Raw genomic sequence first — 21,610 nt, forward strand, 5'->3', positions numbered from 1 at the left:
CAAGATCATTCCCCAGGAGACAGTCCACGGGGGCATCATCTCGGACCGTCACCTTCAACATGCCGGAGACTCCTCCCCATTCGAAGGGGACGCAGGCCATCCGACATAGACTCTCCGAATTGTCGGCTGAACGGACGGGGCAGAGAATGTTCGGCAGGATCTGCTCTGGTTTTACCAGGTGACAGCGGACGGCCGTCACACTGGCCCCCGTGTCACGTAGTGCTTCGGCCCGGCGTCCATTAATGTTCACCCACTGACCATATTTTCTGGTGTTGGCGGGTAGGGGAGCCCGCGGGACCATGTCTCTTCCCCCTAGGCACGCTAGAACCATGGCGGCCGGTTCCCACTCTTGTTGGTCCTGCTCGTATTCTTCCTGTTCTTCGGAGATTGGTTCTCCCCCCAGGGCGGCGGCAGCTACCTGGCGGGGTCTCGGAGTTTGGTTCTGTGGACAGTTCGGGTCATTGGCGTAGTGGCCGACTCGCTGGCATCGGTGACACGTGACATTGGCTCGGAACCCCGGGCGCATCGGGGGGTTGCCCCGGCTGGCCGGGGGCGGGGTGCTGGCAGCGGGAGCGGCCGGGACAGTGTCTCTTCCTCGTCCCTGGCCTCCTCCTCCTCCTCGGGGACGGTGCTGACCTTGGTGGTTCCGGTTCTGTTCGTGCGGCCCTCTCCGGCCCACTCGGGTGCTTTCCCACCGGTCAGCTTCGGCGGCGAGTTGCCGTGGGTCAGTCAATTTACTGTCGAGGAGGTGCTGCCTGAGCTCGACGAAGCAGTTGTTAGAGAGGTGCTCCCACACCATGAGATTAAAAAGTTGCTCGTAGGTCGTTACGTGGCTTCCCTTGATCCAACCCTCGAAGGCTCGGCTGAAATAGTTGACATATTCCACCCAAGTTGTACCCGGGATCCGGGTGCAGTCTCGGAACCTCTGGCGGTACATTTCGGGTGTGAGCCCATATCGGGTGAGGAGGGCCGCCTTCATGTGGTCATAGGATGACATCAGATGGTCTGGGAGCTGTAACAGGGCATCGCGGCCTTCATTGACGAACCTCCCCCATAGACCGGCTCCCCAGTCACTTCGATCGATCCGGTGGGAGGTCATGGCGATCTCGTAGGCCTTGAACCACTGTTGTATGTCGTCCTCTCGGACATACTCTCGAACGACATCCTTGGGGATGTGGACTTTTTTTTCTGTCGCTCCCGGGGTGCGCGGTCGCTCGGGCACCTCCAGTTCTTTGTTCTGCTTCCGTAGGTCTATTTCTGCCAGTTTGCGCTCGTGTTCGTACGCTAATCTCTTTTCTTCGAGCTCTCTCTGCCTCTGTTTTTCTTCCCGTTCTTCTCGGAGCCGCAGATGTTCTAGGTTCAGTTTTTGTTCGGCTAATTTTAGTTCACCGTCCATTTTGAGCCGTGCCATTTCTAGCTCATGTAGTCTGCTTTTTTCTCTCTCTTGGATCTCTTCCTGCGAGAGACCCGTTCTCCGCTCCTCGGGAGCCGTGGTGTTCCTCTCTGATGCTGCAATGTTTTGGTCCGGGGATCTCGCGGCCCCGGTCTCTGCCCACGACTCAATGGCGTGCTTGAAATCGTCTTTGGTACTCAGGCCGGTGGTAGCAATGCCTAGTTCAATGCAGAATTGTTTCAATTCACGATGGCTGTACTCTTCCAATTTCTCCATCTGGAATTTCTCGGTGGATCCGCTCTCTTTGGTTGACATTGTGGTTTCGTCGTGGGGTGAGCTACTCTCTGTACGATTACGCGTTGATTCGGATCGCGCCGCTGGCCACCAATGTTAGACGGACCGGGAGGGTCGGCCGAGGACAAGGGGAGAGGTCTCCGGGGAGAGCCGTCTCCAGCGATCGTACAGACGAGTAACTTCCCCCCCACAGATGTACACCACACAAAGATAAGGTTTAACGTTCTTTATAAGCAATCTTTAGGTACGATAGAGTGGTACAAGGAGGTCAGGACTTAGGGGTCCCCTCGATTCTAGTCTCTTGGTTGGGAAAGGGGGTAGCGGGACAGTCTTGTTACCAATCTGGTAGATGCGATGATATGATGGATAGCTCACAATCCTCGAGCTCGGTGTTCTAGCTGGACGGGCCGCGGCAGCGCCAGCAGGTCCCGGTGAAGGTGGTCGTTACACGGTCCGCGGCAGCGCCAGCAGGTCCCGATGAAGGTGGTGGTTACAACGGTCCGCGGCAGCGCCAGCAGGTCCCAACGAAGGTGGTAGTTACAACGGTCCGCGGCAGCGCCAGCAGGTCCCAATGAAGGTGGTAGTTACAACGGTCCGCGGCAGCGCCAGCAGGTCCCGACGAGCATGGAGGATGCAGAAGGCCGCGGCAGCGCCAGCAGGCAGGATGATAGTTCACAAGGCAGGGCTACGGCAGCGCCGGTAGTCCGTCAAGGATGAGTTCTTCTCGGTGTCTCTCGACTCCAGGATACAACTGCCTTCCTGCTCTGGAGCTGCCCCAGTTATAGGTCTGGCGCCCTTTGATGTCCGGACCCTCGCACTTGGAGGTCGGGAGGTCCGGGATGAGGGAGTCCAGACACCCAGCAGGGGGGTGGAGCCAGCGCCCGGGGAAGCTGGGGGGCGATCGGCACCTGGCGGGGGAGAGCCATCGACACTTCTTTCTCCCATCGACCTGCCAAGTGGTCCGTTCACCTCCTGGGTGGATGGTGGTGCCGGGATGTCGGGCCTGGCCAGGCCCAGGGTTAGGGTCGAGCTGAGGCCACGCGGCCTCGTGGTGCAGTGTCCAAGATGGCGGCCGGGCCGGGCGAGGGAGCCGGTAGTGGTTCGGCCCCATGATACAGAGATGTCCGGGGGCAGGAGTCCCGTCTGGAGACGGGGTGCGGGTTGTTTCTGTGGGTAACACCTGGAGGGCCGGGGCTCGGGCCCTGTCATGCGGGGAGGGAGCAAGCCCTTCATGTGGCCTGTCCAACAATATTCCTTCTCCCATGATTTTAATGTTGTGTTGAATTATTTTTATGAACAGGTAGAGTCTGTGACTTCCCTTTCTCTCTTAGAATTTAAAAACTTTTTGAAGAGTAATAGCTGTACTATTAGTTTTCAGAGAGATCCTAAGTGCTGCAGGATGAAGAAACGGTTGGAGGTAAGATGCTCCTCTTGCAGTCCAAGAGTAGCTCAGAGGTGTCTAGCTTGGAATCTGGATCGTGTGATCCGCCGCTTGTTGAATTTATTCTGTATGAATCTACTTCCATTAAATGATTTAATAGTAAATTGGTTTTCTTCTCGAGAACATCAAAAGATTGTAGCGTGTAGTTTGAGGATTCAGAACCTCAGCCGTGTTTTGTTTCTGTCCAGCCATGTTACTGTAGTGTTCCTGGCTGCTACAGCCAATATTTTTACAGAATAATGTTAAAACCGTAGCAGCAGCACGTGAGTTTCTTTTTAATCCAAAGAATGAAATAATATGCACAAATATTTAGCTTTTTTAAGAAGTTTTTAAACTTATTTTAGTTGTTTTTAAGAGTATTCCTGTATTAGGGGAAGGAATTCACTGGACTGTTTTCTGGTGGGGTAACTTGTATATATTGATTGCTGCTATGTGGGGGAGGGGGAATTCTTTATGGGATTCATGGGAGATTAAAACTCGATTCCTGTTTACTATCTTGGCCCATGTTAACTGTTATTAGCAAGAATGTAAATTTCGGGGCTATATGCAGACTTTTGTTATGACTGTCATTGGTCTTATTTTCTCTGGAATAATTTGCACATAATCTTTGCTGCTATGAGGGAGTGGATCATTTGCACAAAAGTGTACCCTTTTTATAAATTAATTTTATTCACAAGTTTTAATTGTAATGAAATTATCTAGGTATTTAACTATATTTATCTGAAGGTGGATAAAGGATTTAAATATGTATTTATTAGTTTTAATATGATACAATTGTAATTTTAATTTAGTGTTATTTGTCCTATCCTACTGTGGACCTCATTTAAGATCCAAATCTGAATATTGAATTGAGTGGGCTTCAAAGATGAGCACTTGTACATATAATACATTGGGCCCTGGAGTTGATAAGGTTATTGCTGATGAACTGGCATTCCTTTAGTTCCTTTTTCAGTTTTTGGACTTGTTGTATAATAGTAGTGATTTTGTTGTCTTTCAGTTACCCCTCGAACAATGGTTTCACAAAGAAAGGCCAACGATCGCACCTTTCTGATTGGTTACGCATATGGATTCTATCCCAGAGACATCGAGGTGAAGTGGGTCCACGATGGTGTAGAGATACCACGGTTGTCAAAGGAGGTTTTACCAAACCCTGATGGAACCTACCAGGTCAGGACAGCGGTGGAAGTTCAGGAAGGAGACGATATGAAGACTTATGAATACCACGTGAATCACAGCAGCCTGCCGGAGACTCTGACTGTGACGTATGGTAAGAGTTAACACACAAAAAGCCTCCACTGGATCTGTGGAGGAGGGAACTAGAGGCACAGGGGTTCTAGGAGCTGGCAGCCTCCACTATAACTGTTTACCACAAGAAGCCGCTCCTAGTGTGATAACCCAAAACGAGTTACAGGAACGTCGTAAGTGTGGGCATCTCACAAAAAGTTGCGGACTGGTCTCACACACCACCTGGTGTCATGCTTCATCATTGACCAGTCCTCGCCCTCTAAAACCTTCGTTTGATAGAGGGCGGGCATACACTTGACGACAAGGATGCACTTTCTAAATGGTTAAGTGGGGGCCCGTGAGATTGTGAGTGGGGTTAAAAATCATTATAGTGGTCAAGAGTGATTTTAATGTGATTGACAACTATATGATATTAAAAATTATGTTTTTATGGGACACTAAATACCCTATACACCGTCACACAATTTTTAATATCATATAGTTGTCAATCACATTAAAATCACTCTTGACCACTATAATGATTTTTAACCCCACTCACAATCTCACGGGCCCCCACTTAACCATTTAGAAAGTGCATCCTTGTCGTCAAGTGTATGCCCGCCCTCTATCAAACGAAGGTTTTAGAGGGCGAGGACTGGTCAATGATGAAGCATGACACCAGGTGGTGTGTGAGACCAGTCCGCAACTTTTTGTGAGATGCCCACACTTACGACGTTCCTGTAACTCGTTTTGGGTTATCACACTAGGAGCGGCTTCTTGTGGTAAACGCGTATGGTAAGAGCACACACTCACGGGGCAGGAGGTGAAACTTACATCTTAGTTCAATGGTCATGTAAGCCTTCAGGGGGTTGTGATAGTGATTTATGGTAAGTGGTTCGGAGGTGTGTAATAGTGATTTGTTCAAGGTATGTGTGCTGTAGATACACTTCCTTTGCATACATCCACCATCTGGTGTTGGGCTCGGATGATTATAAGTTGTTTTTCTTCGAAGAACTTCTTTGAGCGCAAAGGTTATGGGACACCTCCTGTTGGTGATACTGCGCATGGGCATCAACTCCATTGTTGGATAGTTTTTTCCCTTGACAGGTTTAGATGTAATCTCTCGCGCGCCAATTCGAGATCCTTTTGGGCTCCCTTCGGTTTATCAACTGGGTGGAAAGAATGGGGGGTGGGGGTGGCGGTCTCGGCTCTTAAGTCTCAAGCATTGATGTTGCAGCAGGGATTGCACCTGTCCTTCAGCCTCGGGCAGTTGACGAGCACATCGCAGGGGTACCGGCTGACCCCAATTGGGATCATAAAATGATTTGGTTCACTTGGTTTGTTAAAGCTCATAGGGAGGCAAGGAGACCATCTGAAGACTCTGGTCGGCCCTAGTTACAAGCCCAAGGCCAGTCTGCTTCTTCTGGGCTGACCTACACACCAGGCCGGGCTTTTCTTTAGGGAATCCTATCCTGCAAGATTCATAAAGAGCATGTTTAGAGTGAGCTGATTTACCGTCCCCCCCCCCCCCCCAGTGTTTTTTTTATTTTTATCCTTGAAGAGGCTCGTCATGCAGGTGCTGGCTTTAGCTGAGTTCAGCCCCTCTCGTACTGTAGAATCCCAGCAGGTCACTTGCGACAGGATCCATGTTGGCTTTTGGTTACTCCTCAAGCTGCTTCCCCAATCGTTGGGGTGCACTTCAAATTACTACTGTTTTTAAGAAGGAAAAGTTTAAATTTGAATGATGAGGGGTTTACTGTTGGTTTGGCTAGCCAGCCAGGATGGTGGACGTGACTTTCTAACGCTCTGCTCGTCTCACCACATTATCCTGAAGAACCGGGCCCCGTCACCATGAAACGCTGTGGGAATACAGTGGATCGGATACTCATCGCGCTGGTGCAAAGAAAATCATAAAAATAGCGACAGCGGTGCTGGACGCAGGGACGCGGCCTGGGGCCGCGCTGTGAAACACACGCCTCTGGAAGCAGACTGCGTACAAGAGGGAACAGATGACGTCCTGCTGGGACCGAACAGTGATGCGCACCTCATATTGGAGGACTTAGGTGAGCCCGGACGCCCAAGGGAGGCGCAAGAAACGGAGACTCGCCTGCACGAAGGGAGAAGACCCCTGCGAGAAAGCTGAACGGTGTTAGCAACGCGTCGCTCGCCCACAAAAGTAGTGGGCACCGCCAGACACTGCAAGGGGGCCATCCGATTACATCGAAGCCCCGGTGGGAGGTGACTCTTTTTTTTCCCCACCTCTCCCCCTTACCTGCCCCAAAGAATATAGGGCCAGCGACATCCGGAGAGAACATCCGCACCCCCCCGGAAGTAACTGGGGCCCAGGACCGACCTCCAGAATCCCTGAGAGGACTGACTGCCTTCAACAAAGACTGGATCTCCATTGAACAGCAGCTCTGTTCAAAAGAATCTTCAAAGAAAGACTCCGAGCCTACTGAAGACAAAGAAACCAGACGCCTGGAACCACCACTGCTCCTGACACCTACAACTCGAGTCAGAGTGGCCCGCGAAGTCCCAGCGAAGTCCCCCAGACTCCAGAGTCCGAGTCCACCACGGGGTGACCCATCCAGGACTACCAGATGCTTCCTGAGCCTCTGCACAGTCCCCCCTCCCCCCCCCCCAACTGCGAATGGCCCAGTAAGGTGAAATAAGACCTCAAAAGGCACCCCTGCACCCAGCCACCCTGTGCCCGCAAGAAGAGTACCTGAGGTGCACCTACATCTTCAAGCCCTCCAACTTACCTGCCCAGCTGTTGGTTCCTTGGGCCGAGCCTGCAGCCAAAATCGAAAACTTGCAACTCCCATTGAAAACAGGGCACCTGTCGCCAAACCAGCATCCTGAACCCAGCTGCCCCTATGCCGCTGTGGGTGCACCTTGTGTGCTAACTCAGATCCCCCTTTGCCCTGAGCATAACCCTAGGAGCTTTGCTCCCTCAATCCCATGGCTTGCCCGAGAACAGCCACCAACGACTGCTTTCTAGTCCCATAGGCTAACATTGGGCCTCAACATTCTGCACCCGGCCGCCCTTGTTCCGCTGAGGGTGCTTTTTGAGTGCATCTTTGACCCAGGGAGAACCCTTTTTCTAACCCCAGAAACTCAACCTTAAAGACAGTTTACTTACCTGCAAACCGATAACCTCATTTTTTTCCCATAGGATCGCTTTGACTGTTTTCCTCTGAAAAACGTCTACGTTTTGAGGGTGTTTGTATGGAAACATAAACTGTTTTTATAAAAACTGTTTTACTTACCCCTTATCTAGGAAATGTCCCAGTGTGAAATCTAGGCATATCACGTTAAGTAGAAAAAGTAATCCAAAAAGTACTCTAAAAAGTAATCAAAAGTAATCCCAACGTAATTCCAACTGTCTTGAAATATTTTACAAACCTGTAACAAAAGTCATTTTCATCCAGCATGCTTGTTGATCAATCTGTCTTGAAAAAGTACAGTTCTACTTACCTGTACAGAGTACTACTTGGTTCTAGAAAATAAAAATACAAAAGTAATGTTTTTGATACAAACAATTGGTCTGAGTTCAGTCTTTTTGAGTGTGTGACATCATTTCTTGCCTGCGTGGGTACAATAAATGCTTAACACTCCCCTCTGATAAAGCCTTTCTGCTCGCCCACACTACCATAAAGAGAGTAAGGTATTGTCTACGTTTACCTCTGTAAGCCTTTGGGGATCCACTGGACTCTGGACACAATACCTTACTTTGGTATAGTATATACAGAGCCAACTTCCTACATTGGAAAAGGGGTGGGATATACAACTTTCCATTTGTTGGACTGACTTGGTCAACACCTGATCACACGACCGAACTCGTAAATTGTCTTTAGAATTCTGAATTTTTGAATTAACAATTTCCCAAAATTTCTAAAAGTCTTGTCCCTTCTATAATTTAGTTAGGAAAATAAAAAATTTGTAATGTAACTTAACAAGAACCAAACTATTAGTGAAAAAATTCCAAATGACATGGAGAACATGGTTGAAGAACTCGATCTCACCCCTTATCTCCATCTAGAATTCAGGGAGTTAAGGTCTCTATGCAAACCTAAAAATATTGTTGTGGAGTCCCCTACCTCCAATCAAAAGCTCCAGGAGCTCTCGGCAGGGTATGCTAAGGACCACCCATCTGAACAAGGTGAGGATCACTCAGATGGGGAAGGTAATGGAGGGGATGAGGATAACTTCCAACTCCTCTCACTTCCTAGGAAGGACAGGGTCCCGATGCCCCAGACTCATGAACACTGCTCACTGCACATAGATCCCACAAAGGTGGGTCAGGTACGTCCGAGACCATTGAAGACAGCCTCAATGAAGAGACCGACCTTTTAACAAGGTTTGCCAAAAGATTGAACCTAGAGACCAGACTCCTGGCTCTAGAAAAAGAAAGAGCACATATAGGCCTAGCTCCCATTAGTGGTGTCATCAACCTAAGAAATGAGGACAGAGATCAATCTTATGGTCCCAAAATCCCCAAAGGGGCTGTCCTAAAATTTGAGAAAGGTGATGACATCACCAAGTGGTTCACAGCCTTTGAGAGAGCCTGATAAATGAGAAAAGTGAAGTTAAAACGGGGGGGGAGCCCTCATTTGGGAACTGTTCACTGGTAACTGCAGGGACAGACTGCAAACTCTTACTGAGGCAGTTGCTGGGTCTTATGACCTCATGATGAACACTCTGATTGAGGACTTTGGGCTCACAACTGTGGAATATAGGATTAGATCCAGGGGGGCTCACAAACCCCAGAGCCAGTCCAGGGTTGACTTCATAGACCACTCAAGTAAGACATTAGATGGATGGCAACTGGAAATAATGTGCATGATTTCAATGGACTTTATAGTCTTTATTTTTTTATGAAAGAACGTATTTGAAGTAATTGCACTAATGAGAAGTTGCATCAACATCTTGTAGACCCAGGTCTAATTTCTCCCCAAGAATTTGGAAAGAAGGCAGACCACTGGGTCAATATTAGGGTAACAAACGACCACTGGGGGTGACTAAAAGAAAGGGGTTACCAAACCTCCCCAGAGGAAAGGGGGTGAAAACCCCAAAGACAAAAAACAAGTGTCCTCTAAAGGGCCCCAAATACCTGCCTCAGAGGGGTGGGTCCCAGAACTCTTCCCAGACCACTGGTAGTTACAAAGAAAAACATTTTGATCCCCAAAAGGCCTGGTGTTTCAACTGTAAGAAGTTAGGACACCTGACTAGAGATGCTACTTGCCCTAACAAGAAGCTCTCTAGTCCTCTTACAGCTACTCCTGGTTTAGCCAGTCTCCAGATGGGATCAACAGTGTGCCCAGAGCAAATCAGGGTTCACACTGAAGCTGTTTTAGTTACAGAAGGGGAAGTTGAGTTTGCTGGCCTGAAAGAGGTAGTGGTTTCTCCAAGACTTCCAGCTGCATGTGTGCTTGGAAACAATCTGGAGACCTCTGCATGGGCTGAGGTAGAATTGTTAACCCATGCAGCAATGCTGGACATCCCTGAGATTGTATGTGTCAAGACTAGAACACAGAGCCGAGCCCAGGGTGAAAAAGGACTGTTGGAGCCTGAATGTATGGCCCAACCTTCCAAGAGAAAAGGCAAGAAGACTTCAGAACCAGCTTCTGGACAGCTGAAGATTCAGAACCCCTCTCCTCGGGGAGAGGACTTGGAAGCCCCAGAGGGAACTGAGCCCATGGAACTTGACGCTTACCAGGTTGAGCTCCTGGGCCCAGAGGGACCCACTATAGGAACCGCTGTGCCTTGGACCGCAGACATGTCCAGCTCTTGAAGGCCTGAGACAGCAAGCTGCTGCACAGGAAAAGGGAGATGTTGGTGTAACCTACAGGACCTATTGAGAGGAGAGACTAATGTATACAGAGGCCAGAGACCCCAACCTTGGTGCCACTAGGAGAGTGGTAGTGCCTCAGATATACAGAGTTTTTACTCACATTGGCCCATGACCTCTCCCTAGCGGATCATCTTGTCCAGACCAAAACTTGGGAATGGCTTATCAGCCATTTCTACTGTCCCAGATGTCCCAGAAAGTAAAGGAGTTTGTCAGCTCCTGGATCACCTGACAAGCAAGTTGCAAAACAGGTGGGCACCCAAAGGCCCCCTTAATTCCACTTCCAGTGGTTGGGATTCCCTTTGAAAGGGTAGGTGTGGACATAGCGGGTCCACTTGAACCTCCCACAGCCTTGGGAAACAAGTTTATACTGGTGGTAGTGGATCATGCCACCAGATATCCTGAGGCAATTCCCCTTAGGATTACTACAACTTCTTCACAGTAGTCAAGGGTCCTCATTGGTATCTTCACCAGGGTTTTCCTAAGGAGGGGGTGTCAGACAGAGGCTCAAACTTAATGTCTGCATACCTCAAACACATGTGAAATATGTGTGGAGTGCAGTACAAGTTTACTAGACCTATCATCCACAAACCAATGGTCCTGTTGAAAGGTTCAATAAGACACTGAAAGGCATGATCATGGAACTGCCAGAAAACTCAAAAGGATGTCCTTTTGCCTTGCTTGCTTTTTGCCTGCAGAGAGGTGTCTCAGATGGGAGTAGGGTTTTCCCCCTTTGAACTTCTGTTTGGCCATCCTGCTAGGAGACCACTCTATCTTGTAAAAGAGGGTTGGGGAGAATCCTCTCAAAGCACCAAAACAAGACTTTGTGGACTATGTACTAGGCCTAAGGTCCAGAATGGCTAAGTACATGGAAAACGCTTAAATGGAATCTTGCGGCCAGCCCGGAGCTCCAGAAGCACTGGTATGACCAAAAAGCTGCACTGGTGGAATTCCGAACAGAGCAAAAGGTGTGGGTTTTGGAGCCTGTGGCACCAAGGACCCTCTAGGACAAATGGAGTGAACCTTACCCTATCTTAGAAAAGAAAAGTGAGGTCACCTACTTGGTGGACCTGGGCACCAGCAGGACACCCAAAAGGTTGATCCATGTGAACCGCCTGAAACCTTTCTGTGAAAGGGCTGATATAACCATGCTGATGGTTACTGATGAGGATCAGGAGACAGAGCGTGAACCTCTCCCTGACCCCGTCGCTTGCAGCTCCAAAGATGGGTCAGTAGATGGAGTGATCTACTCAAGACACCCTTCCTGCCCACCAGCAGGCTGACTGTAGGCATGTCTGGCAGCAATATGCTAAGCTCTTCTCCTTAACCCCTGGCCAGACACACTGGTGTACCCATGATGTGGACACTGGGTACAGTGTACCTGTCAAAAACAAGACAATCTGACCAAGTTAATGAGCGTCAAAGCTGAAGTCAGCAAGATGCTGGAGTTAGGGGTTATTGGACCCTCTGAGAGTCCATGGGCCAGCCCAGTGGTCTTAGTCCCCAAACCCCATCCACAGTGTGGAGAGAGAGATGTTGTTTTGCATGGACTACAGAGGTCTCTGTCACTAACACAGAGGTTCACCGCATACCCAGGGCTGATGAGTTGATAGACAAATTGGGTGCAGCCAAATTCCTTAGCACCTTTGACTTTACTGCGGGGTACTGGTAAATTGGCATGGCCCCAGGAGCCAAAGAAAAATTGAGTTCTCCACGCCTGATGGGCATTATTAGTTTACTGTTACGCCCTTTAGTTTAAAGAGTGCCCCTGCTACCTTCCAAAGGTTGGTTAATCAAGTCCTTGCTGGGTTCGAGGCCTTTAGTGCAGCATGTCTTGATATTTCGGTCTTTAGCTACACCTGGCAGGATCACCTAGGAAACGTAACAACCCAGACCCAACTCATTCCTTGGCTTAACTGGGTACTACAGGAGGTTTGTGAAGGGATATGCGTCCATTGTGACTCCCCACACAGAACTCGCCTCCAAGAAGATGCCCAAAAAGGTAAACTGAACAGTTAGTTGTCGAAAGGCTTTTGTCACCCTGAAAGAAGCAATGTGCTACCACCAATTCTCAAAACTCCAGACTATGCCAAGCAGTCCATTGTGCAGACTGATGCCTCTGAGCTAGGGATAGGAGCGGTCCTATCCCAGACCAATGATGAAGGCCAAGACCAACCTGTTGCTTTTATAAGCAGAAGGCTTCTCCCCAGGGAGCAGTGTTGGGAGTGCCATTGACAGGGAGACCTTTGCTGTGGTTTGGTGCTTGAAGAAGCTGAGACCATACTTGTTAGGTACTCACTTCACAGTTCAAACTGACCACAGACCCCTCAAATGGCTAATGCAAATCAAAGGAGAAAATCCTAAACTGTTGAGGTGGTCCATCTCCCTACAGGTAATGGACTTTACTGTGGAACACAGACCTGGGACTGACCATGCCAATGCTGATGGACTTTCCGCAAGTTTTCACTACTCTGCACCCGATGCCCATGGCCAGAGTAAAGTGGCCCAACACCCCAGCGACCTGGGATCCCCTTTGCCCTGATCTTAATTCTAGGAGCCTGGCTCCCGATATAGAGTGGCTTGCCCGTGACCAGCCCCCAACGAGGAGCCCCATTGGCACTCTGCACCTGGCCACCCTTGTTCTATTGGTGGTGCACCTTGAGTGCAAACCTGAACCTTGGGGAACCTTGGTTCTACCCGCAAAACTCCCTCTCCCAAACAGTTTACTTACCTGAAACTCTAACACTTCATTTTTCCCCATAGAACTCAATGGTGGGTTTTCGCTGAACAATCTTCTACGTGTTGAACTGTTTTTCTACTGCAACAAAAAGTAAGGTAGTGCCTTTTTAGAGTTGACCTCTGAGGGCTGTAGCATGTTGGGTTTACCTTGTGTTAGGAGTGTGTTTCAGGTGAAACTAGAAAAGTTATTTTGAAGTATTCTAAAAGTAATCCAGCTGTAATTTTGAGTGTCTTTGAACAGTTTATCAATGGTTTTCTCGAATACAAAAGTAATCTAGATGTTCCTACCAAACCAGAGTACACTGTATGTTGAACAGTAACATTGTATGAAAAGTATCACCTACCTGTTACGCAGTAAATCTTGGTTCTAAAAATGAAATAACTCTTTATACAAACAGTTGGCCTGGATTCAGTCTTTGAGTTTGTGACATCATTTCTTGCCTGAGTTGTGTACAACAATAGCTTAACACCACTCTCTGATTAGCCTGACTGCTCGGCCACACTACCACAAATAGAGTGAGGTGCTATCTACTTTTACCTCTGTCTACCTTTGGGGTTCCACTGGACTCTGTGCACACTATACCTTACTTTGGTATAGTACATACAGAGCCAGCTTCCTACAAGGTGTTTGCAGCTTTATAGGCCAGACAGTCACAGAAGAGTTTGGTCAGGTAGAGCAAGAGTAATCCAGTCTTGTTTTTACCTTGAAAGAAACCCCACAGGGTGTTAGGAGTCTCACTTGGCATGAGGCCCGGGCCCTGATGGTATACTGCCTGATTTATTTGTTCTGCCATTAGAACTTTTGGTGCCATTGTTGACCCTGATTTTGAATGCATTGGTCTGAGAAGGTCCACCTCCTTCATGGTCGTCATCAGTGATTGTGCCACTTTTCAAAGTGGGGGACAAAGACAAACGAGTGTTGTAGGCCAGTTTCACTTCTGAACTCTGAAGTCCTGGAGCAGGTGTTATTGGACACAATAAGAACTTGGGCTGACGATAATATTTGATTCCCAATATGGCTTTAAATCTGCCATAGATCAGTGTTCAAACATTTATATGGTGATTAGTAAATACACTATTGCCCATTCTGAAACAATACACCTGGCCTTCATGGACCTCACAGACACATTTGATCGGGTTAATCGTGGCCAGTTGTGTAAGGTTCTTTTGAGCATAGGACTGGATCCCAATATAGTTTCTTTTTTTATCTGATCTTCATGCTGAAACTTAGGCCACAGTTACATACTCTAATGACTTGGCATAAATGGGTAGTTTTAAAACGAGCTGCAGGGTATGACATGGGTGTATCCTCACCCTGTTTTTTGTTTTCTTGTTGAATAGACTGGGAAAGGCCTTATTTGCCGACTACGCAGATCGTACATCTATGGCTTCCGTTCTTTACCAGTACTGCTATACACTGACGCGGTCCTGATGTCGAACGGCCAACGGCCTGCAAACCATGCTGAACTCCTGTGGTAAATATTTCATTACCGGTACTATTTTTTATGCGGTAAAGTCTAGTAAGAATAACTCAGTAAATATAAGAGGCAGAATCCGTGGTATTAGAGGTTCTAAAAGGCTTTATTCCTATACAAAGGAATACAATTCGAATTGCAGGCTTCTATTCCATCACCACGAAAGTTCAGGAAGGAAGGGCATACATTATTGACAGATAATTAGTTTTATAGGAAATGCATTACAGTGAAACAGATGCGAGAGGCGTAACAGCTGATAATACAGATAAAATGTGCATACGTAACTAATAGAGGCGGACATATGGGCGTAACTTAGTAAACGTCATTATACATGATGTCACAAGTGGGTGGATCCATAAAAGAATCCTGCAATGTCAGCAGAAATATTTGGCAGAGATGCGCGCGCAGCCGCATGACGTGTGATTGACGTGCAACTAGAGGGTGAAGGGGACTTGACATTTAGCTCTACATGTGGAGACAGAAGTCTGGGGGGTCATGTCAACCTAATCCCAAATCGTATCTAATATCCTATGTTTAAAGAACTGTGTTATCCAAAAGGAAAGGTCTCTAGGATAGAATCTATTCTATACTGACTGTTAGTGCGTGTACAAGCGTCTAAGTGTCTACATGAGATGCGAGGGGGTAGGAATATTCCATGGTAACGGGGGCTATGAATTACTTGCAAGAGGACAGCGAGGCCTGGCCCTTTGCACGGTAGCTGGAGGAATGTTTACCTAAACTACTAGACAGGAATGCATCGGATGAGGAGCGGAGCAGATAATCTTGAAGGTGAAATACAGTTTTTGGCAGGCAACAGGCTGGATCAGGCACCGTTAGCCGCGCAGGGAGTAGGACAAAGTTCATGGATACGGATGCAGGCTCAAACTGGAGCTTTCAGAGGCAGAAGGCAGGAAAAGGCTTGAAGACAGAATTCTGGGCCTACTCGCCTGAATCTGTAAAAATGTGGAAAGTGAACCACATAAAGTCGGTGGCCTTTCATACTTAGGAATGGAATATCTGACCCATTCATGGCGGATCTGAAAGAGGACATGTTGACGGTGGACGCACATATATTTGCGTCTTCAAAACTGGAACTGGAGGGAACATACATGTACTTATAGCATGCACATGGAGCCGTTGGGGTCTACGATAGGGGACATAACTGATCACAAAATTCATATTTCCTCATTCCCTCCTTGTCCCCTACGGACCCTTAGGAGATATCGATCTTCATCAATCCATCGATCTGCTCATATAGCATCATTTGTTCTTCTTTCTTCTTCCGGGATCTTGAACGAAAACTTGGATGTGGGATACACGATGTGGCACACAGACCACAAATCGCTGGCCCATATTGTAGACATAAGCAGCAACTGAATAGTATGAGAAAGCCAATACCTAGGAAGGATAGGATTCTCCATCCCCAGGCTGACAACACGCTCCAAAACCAACCGGACCAAGTCCAGGTGCCTGGACTCTGGTGTATCTGGCTCACAATCTTATGAAGGCGAGTTATGGCTTTATATACTGACGGCGAATTTTCTGGTATGAAAACGCAGCAACTTGATCCGATGACCCTACAAGCTCCGCCCCTATCGGCCAGGATGACGTCAAGGACAAGACGATTTTGAAACACAACAATCCGCATAGCAGACTGCTCTTCTGTTAAATTGCCTAAGGCGGAAGTAGTCTCGTTCACTACTGCTTCAAGGGTTCTGGTTAATCTACGTATCAGCTTACTATTAGTGACTGTACCTATATAGGGAAAGAAACCTTTATTGAAATCTGTGTATTGCTCCCATGCTGTTTCAGTGTAATCGACAATTGGGAGATCTCTCTGTTGTCTATTGTGTACTAAATGGGTATTTCTATGATAATCAGGAGGAGCTAGGAAAACAGGTGGCAGAAGGAATGCTATGTAACAGGTACCATCCCAGTCTAGAGGTAGACGTATATATGCGGTCTGGCCACATATGAAGTAGGAATGACGGGAGGCTCTAAATGTAGACTTGCCTTGATCACTGAATTTTATTACAGTGGTGCATTTACTATGGCCCATATGTATGGAACCATTCTTTCTTACACATAATTCCCCTTTTACTGGGAATACTGACATGGCGGGCAAGATTGGTGTAGCTTCAGATTCAACGTTCAGGATCATGAGGTTAAGTGTAAAATTACCTAATCCATATACTTCATTTTCTAGATCAGTTCCTGTTCTTTTGGGAAGTCCCTCCTTGTTAGGGTAGCAGACTTTAAGCAAAACTAGGTTCAGGTTTCCCCATACCCAGTTGTCTTGGTAAACTGCGGAATTTGAATCTAGGGAATTAATCAAACTAAACCATGCTCCACAGGAGCCATTGTGTGTGAACGGATATGGAAAGAGGGGCAAAACTCCCTTATAGTTCTGCTAGGGAGGGAGTCGGCCACATATCCAACAATTTGTGGCATTGCTGGTCTGATGGGAATGATGTAACATACTAATGAATGTGTTGTTGCGCAGCGCAAATCTATAGGACAACTCATGCGGAGGTAATTCGCTAAAGGAATGTTCTGCAGTTACATTGTAAACACGCTTAAAAATAGGGTAATACATGTGCAATAGTATACTGGAAATAATGATCAGAAGACTTAGAAAAAACAAAATTAATAATGTTACTGTGCAGTGACTACGAAGTGATTTACAATACGCATGCTTTTTAAGCTGCATCTGTTGATTTCTTTCTCTATTCCGGTCTAGAGGATACATGTCAGAGACAAATTCAACCGATTCACCTTGGAGAGGACTTAAACAATCAAATTGTCTGACTTGCTAGACCTTAACTTCAGTTTATAAAGTTCAGGGTTTGTTAGTTCAACCAAGGGGAGCTTTGAGTCTGTCTGTGAGGGAATACAGGGTTGAGTATTCACACTGGATGGTAGTCCATAAAATTTCTTGATATGACTCGAGTGCAACCACCCTTTCCGTCCCTCGATCTTCACGGCTGTCCTTGTAGTCAGTAGAACCAACTTCGGTGACTTCCACCTAGGATCCAGTTGGGTCTTCCGGTCAAAATTCCTGACCAGAACCAGGTCACCAGGGACCACGTCATGGGGCTTCACCTCAGTATTATCGGGAAAAGCTGCGGTTACCTGTGAACGACAAGATTGTAGTGCAGACATCAAGGAAGCCAGGTAATCTGTCAGCATATTACAGTCAACATCAGTGATTTTGCGAGGTATAGGCGTCCCCCACATATTTGGTGGTCTACCGAAGATCACCTCGTACGGGGATAGCCCTGTTCGAGAATGTGCTACCATTCTCATGTAAAAGAGCGCAACTGGTAAGGCTACTATCCAATCGACTCCTTTTTCTCTACATATTTTGGACAATCTAATTTTCAGAGTTTGATTATGGCGTTCCACGAGACCTGCCGCCTCGGGATGTCGGACACAGTGGAATTTCCATTGGTAGCCTAACAGAAGGGAAACGTGTTTCATTAGTTCGGATGAGAACGGCTGGCCGTTATCTGAGTAGACAACACGTGGTAAACCGTACCGTGGGAAGAATTCTCGAACTAACTGTTTGGCAGTAGTCGGGGCAGTGTAATCTGAAACCGGGTATGCTTCTGTCCAACGGGAAAGAGCACAGACAACTACGAGAACATATTTGAATCCTCGACATCGTTCCATCTGGATATAATCCATCTGGAGGACTTCAAAAGCATGATCGGGAGTTTGGAATCCACCCTGCTCTACGGGGATGCTTTTACCTGGATTAAACTGACAACATATCATACAGGTACGAACTTTTTGTTTAGCTGCGGCTCGTAAATGTTTGTTGAACCAAATGTGTTGAATGCTGTCTAGCATAGCTTTTTCTCCTAGGTGCGCTGGACTATGTATAGTGTTAATGATGACTTGAACCATTGAGTCAGGAAGAAACCATATAGATTTTTCCTTCGTCATCCATCCTTGATCTGTTTGGATCCCTCCTAATTCAGTCCATTTCTTTATTTCTTCTGGTGTAGCATGTGTCTGTATGTCAATTACATCAAGAGCGGGATCCTTAACTGTCATGCAATGTGTTGGTGTCGGAACTGTTGTCTTTGTCGTGTCAGTTGTGTGAGTCTGATTCTGAGCAGTCTGTTTAGCTGTTCTGTCAGCTAGGTCATTACCCTGAGAAATGATATTGGTAACTTTTGTGTGGGCTTTGCATTTCATAATCGATATTGCAGTAGGTAGATGAATCGCGTCTAATAGGGCTTGAATGAGGGGTCCGTGTTGGATGTGGGCTCCGTGAGAAGTTAAGTAACCTCTCTCTCGCCACAGTACGCCGAAGTCATGGACGACTCCGAATGCATAACGTGAATCTGTGTATATGTTGACTTTTTTATTTGTGGCTTGAATACAGGCTTGTGTCAGAGCGATGAGCTCTGCTGCTTGAGCTGACAAAGTGTTAATACAATTTGTTTCAATGACTTCAGTGTCTGTTGTGACTGCGTAAGCGGCCACTAACTCTCCTGTACTTGTTCTCATACATGACCCATCTACATACAATGTCAAGTCTGGATCTGACAAAGGGATATCTGTCAAGTCTTGTCTGGGTTTCGTCGTGATAGTAATGACTTCGACACAATCATGTGCCAATGGATCTGTTCCGCCTACTGGTAACAGTGTGGCAGGATTTAACGTATTACAACGTCTGATTTCTATGTGTGGCTGAAACAATGTTAATTCGTAACCGGTGAGTCTCGCTATAGTCAAGTGTTGTGTTTGTGTGCGGTTCAAGAGAACCTCTACTGCGTGTGGTACTTGTACTGTCAATTGGTGTCCTAACACTATGGCATCGCTTTGTCTGATAGCTAAAGCTGTTGCTGCCACCGATTTCAGGCACGCAGGAAGTGCCTGAGCTACTGGATCTAATGTACTAGAGAAATAAGCACATGGTTTGTGTGATCCTGCTTGTTCCTGAGTGAGTACTGACAAGGCAGTACCTTCGCGTTCTGTAACAAAGAGTGTAAACTGTTTACTGTAACATGGTGTTGCTAAAACAGGTGCTTGGCATAAAGCTTTCTTTAAGCTTTCAAAGGCGTGTGTATGTTCTTGAGTCCAAGGGAGGACAGTCGATGTGGCTGCCTCCTGTGTTGTCAACTGGATGAGTGGTTTTGCTAGAAATACATATTGAGGGATCCACTGCCTACAGTATGAAGTGAGGCCTATAAAAGCCCGCACCTCCTTTTGTGTCTTGGGTGGTGGCATGTTAGCAATTAACTGGATGCGGTCGGGTGTAAGCTGCCTTCCCTCCTTGGACAGCGAGTGCCCAAGGTAAACAACTCGCTGGACACAGAATTGCAGCTTAGAAGGGGACACCTTGTGCCCCTTGTCGGCCAGAAATTTTAAAACCGTCAGTGACGCTTTTTCACATTCAGGTTCGCTTCGGGCGGTGATCAGCAGATCATCGACATATTGAAGCAAGGCAGTGTTAACTGGCATCTGGATACTGTCAAGTTCTCTTTTCAGTGCTTGGCTATAGATGCTGGGGCTTTCTGTAAATCCTTGAGGTGCGCGTGTGAATTTAAAACTTCGTCCATTTAAACTGAATCCGAACAGATATTGACTTTCCGGATCGATTGGGACACTAAAGAAAGCATTCTTGAGATCAATTACAGTGAAGAACGTTGCTTCTGAGTCAATAGCTGTTAGTAATGAAGAGATATCGGGGACCACAGGGTATTGTGGTACAATACATTTATTTAATTCGCGCAGATCAATAACTAATCGATATACTGGTGGTGCTTTTGGATCCGTTCTTTTAAGAATCGGAATTATCGGGGAATTACATACATTGGAGTCGGTTTCGACAACCACTCCTTGTGCAATGAGCTCGTCAATGATTTGCAGTAAAGCCACTACAGCATCTGGTGGTAACTTGTATTGTCGCATTCGTGGTAGTACTATTCCTGTTTTCAGTGTAACTCGATATGGTGTAATGTTCATGCAACCAACATCAGTGGGGCCTTGTGCCCATAAATGTGTAGGTAAATTCTGCAGTCGGTGATCCATGTCTCTGGACACGTAGTGACCTTTAAAGTCACGTAAAAATAGTCGTACTCCTTCCGGAGAACAACATATTATGGCTCCTAGAGCTTTCAATGTTTTTATGCCTAACAAGTTTTCTGGACATGATTTAGTAAGCAATAAATCTGTAGTACATGTCAATGGACCAACTGTAAGTGGAAGAGGTTGTGTTATGTCATTAATTATAGGTTTTCCTGAGAATCCAAGGGAAATATTCTGTGAGCCGGAGAGGGGTGCCCCTGGAACTTCACTTCGTCTTATAGTTGTTCTGCTTGCCCCTGTATCAAGTAAAAACTTTCTGTCTTCCCCTAATAGTTCACTATGTACATAAGGTCCCTCTTGGTCTACAGGAACCTCAATAAGGGGTAAGCCAACTTCCCTCTCTAGGCTATCTCATGAGTATCGCTGATAATCGGGATAATCTGTTTGTGCGTACTGATACATCTGTTGTGTCGTTGCTTGTGTTGCAGTAATAGGCTGCGCTTGTGGTGGTGCTACGATCTGTTGTGGAGCTGCCTGTTGTGGAGCTAGTTGTTGCGGAGCTAACCTAGGTTGTGCATGCTGAGGGATTTGTTGTTCATTCTGATCCTGTCTAGGTAAACGTGGTCTCTCCTGGGTTCTACCTGTGGCAATATTATGTTTCAGGACTGGACAATCGTGTATATAATGACCTTGTTGTTTACAATAGTTGCATGTCCCTTTCGTTGGACCTGCGGAATCACCCTTTTGATGACCATCGGCTGGAACTGACTGTGCAACAAGCATTTTCATTTTTGTATCTTTCATACGTCTTTGTTCGTGTTCTTGTTCTTCTCTAATTCTATTGTGGTGATATTGTAACATCTGTAACATCTGTGATGGGGTATTACCTTGCCAGGTACTTTCGAATTTCAATACTCTATTCTTGACTTGCAGCAGAGAATTTTCAACTAATTTCGTCACAAACAGATGTGGATATGACTCACTACTGGCTTTTATGCCACTATTTATACTAAAACATTTTTCAAATCGGGAATAGAAATCACTAGTGTCTTCATCTGGCTTTTGTTTACAGGCTGAGATTGCACCCCAGTCTTCCTTTTTCGTAGTTAATAAACGTGGCAGTACCTGTATTAGTAATCCTGCTAGTGCTG

The 21,610-nt window shown here is 46.9% G+C and overlaps 1 protein-coding gene across 1 annotated transcript in view; it reads left to right on the forward strand.

Annotated features, from left to right (window-relative positions):
• Positions 1 to 21,610, forward strand: part of LOC146869154 (class I histocompatibility antigen, Gogo-C*0203 alpha chain-like) — a 160,932-nt gene that overhangs the window by 115,713 nt on the left and 23,609 nt on the right. The window contains exon 4 of the mRNA XM_085640704.1: positions 4,126 to 4,395. Within this exon, the coding sequence (XP_085496830.1) occupies positions 4,126 to 4,395 (270 nt within the window). The remainder of the gene's footprint in view (positions 1 to 4,125; positions 4,396 to 21,610) is intronic.

This window comes from Triturus cristatus, chromosome 1_1 (genome assembly GCF_964204655.1).
Source record: "Triturus cristatus chromosome 1_1, aTriCri1.1, whole genome shotgun sequence".
Classification (NCBI taxonomy): domain Eukaryota; kingdom Metazoa; phylum Chordata; class Amphibia; order Caudata; family Salamandridae; genus Triturus; species Triturus cristatus.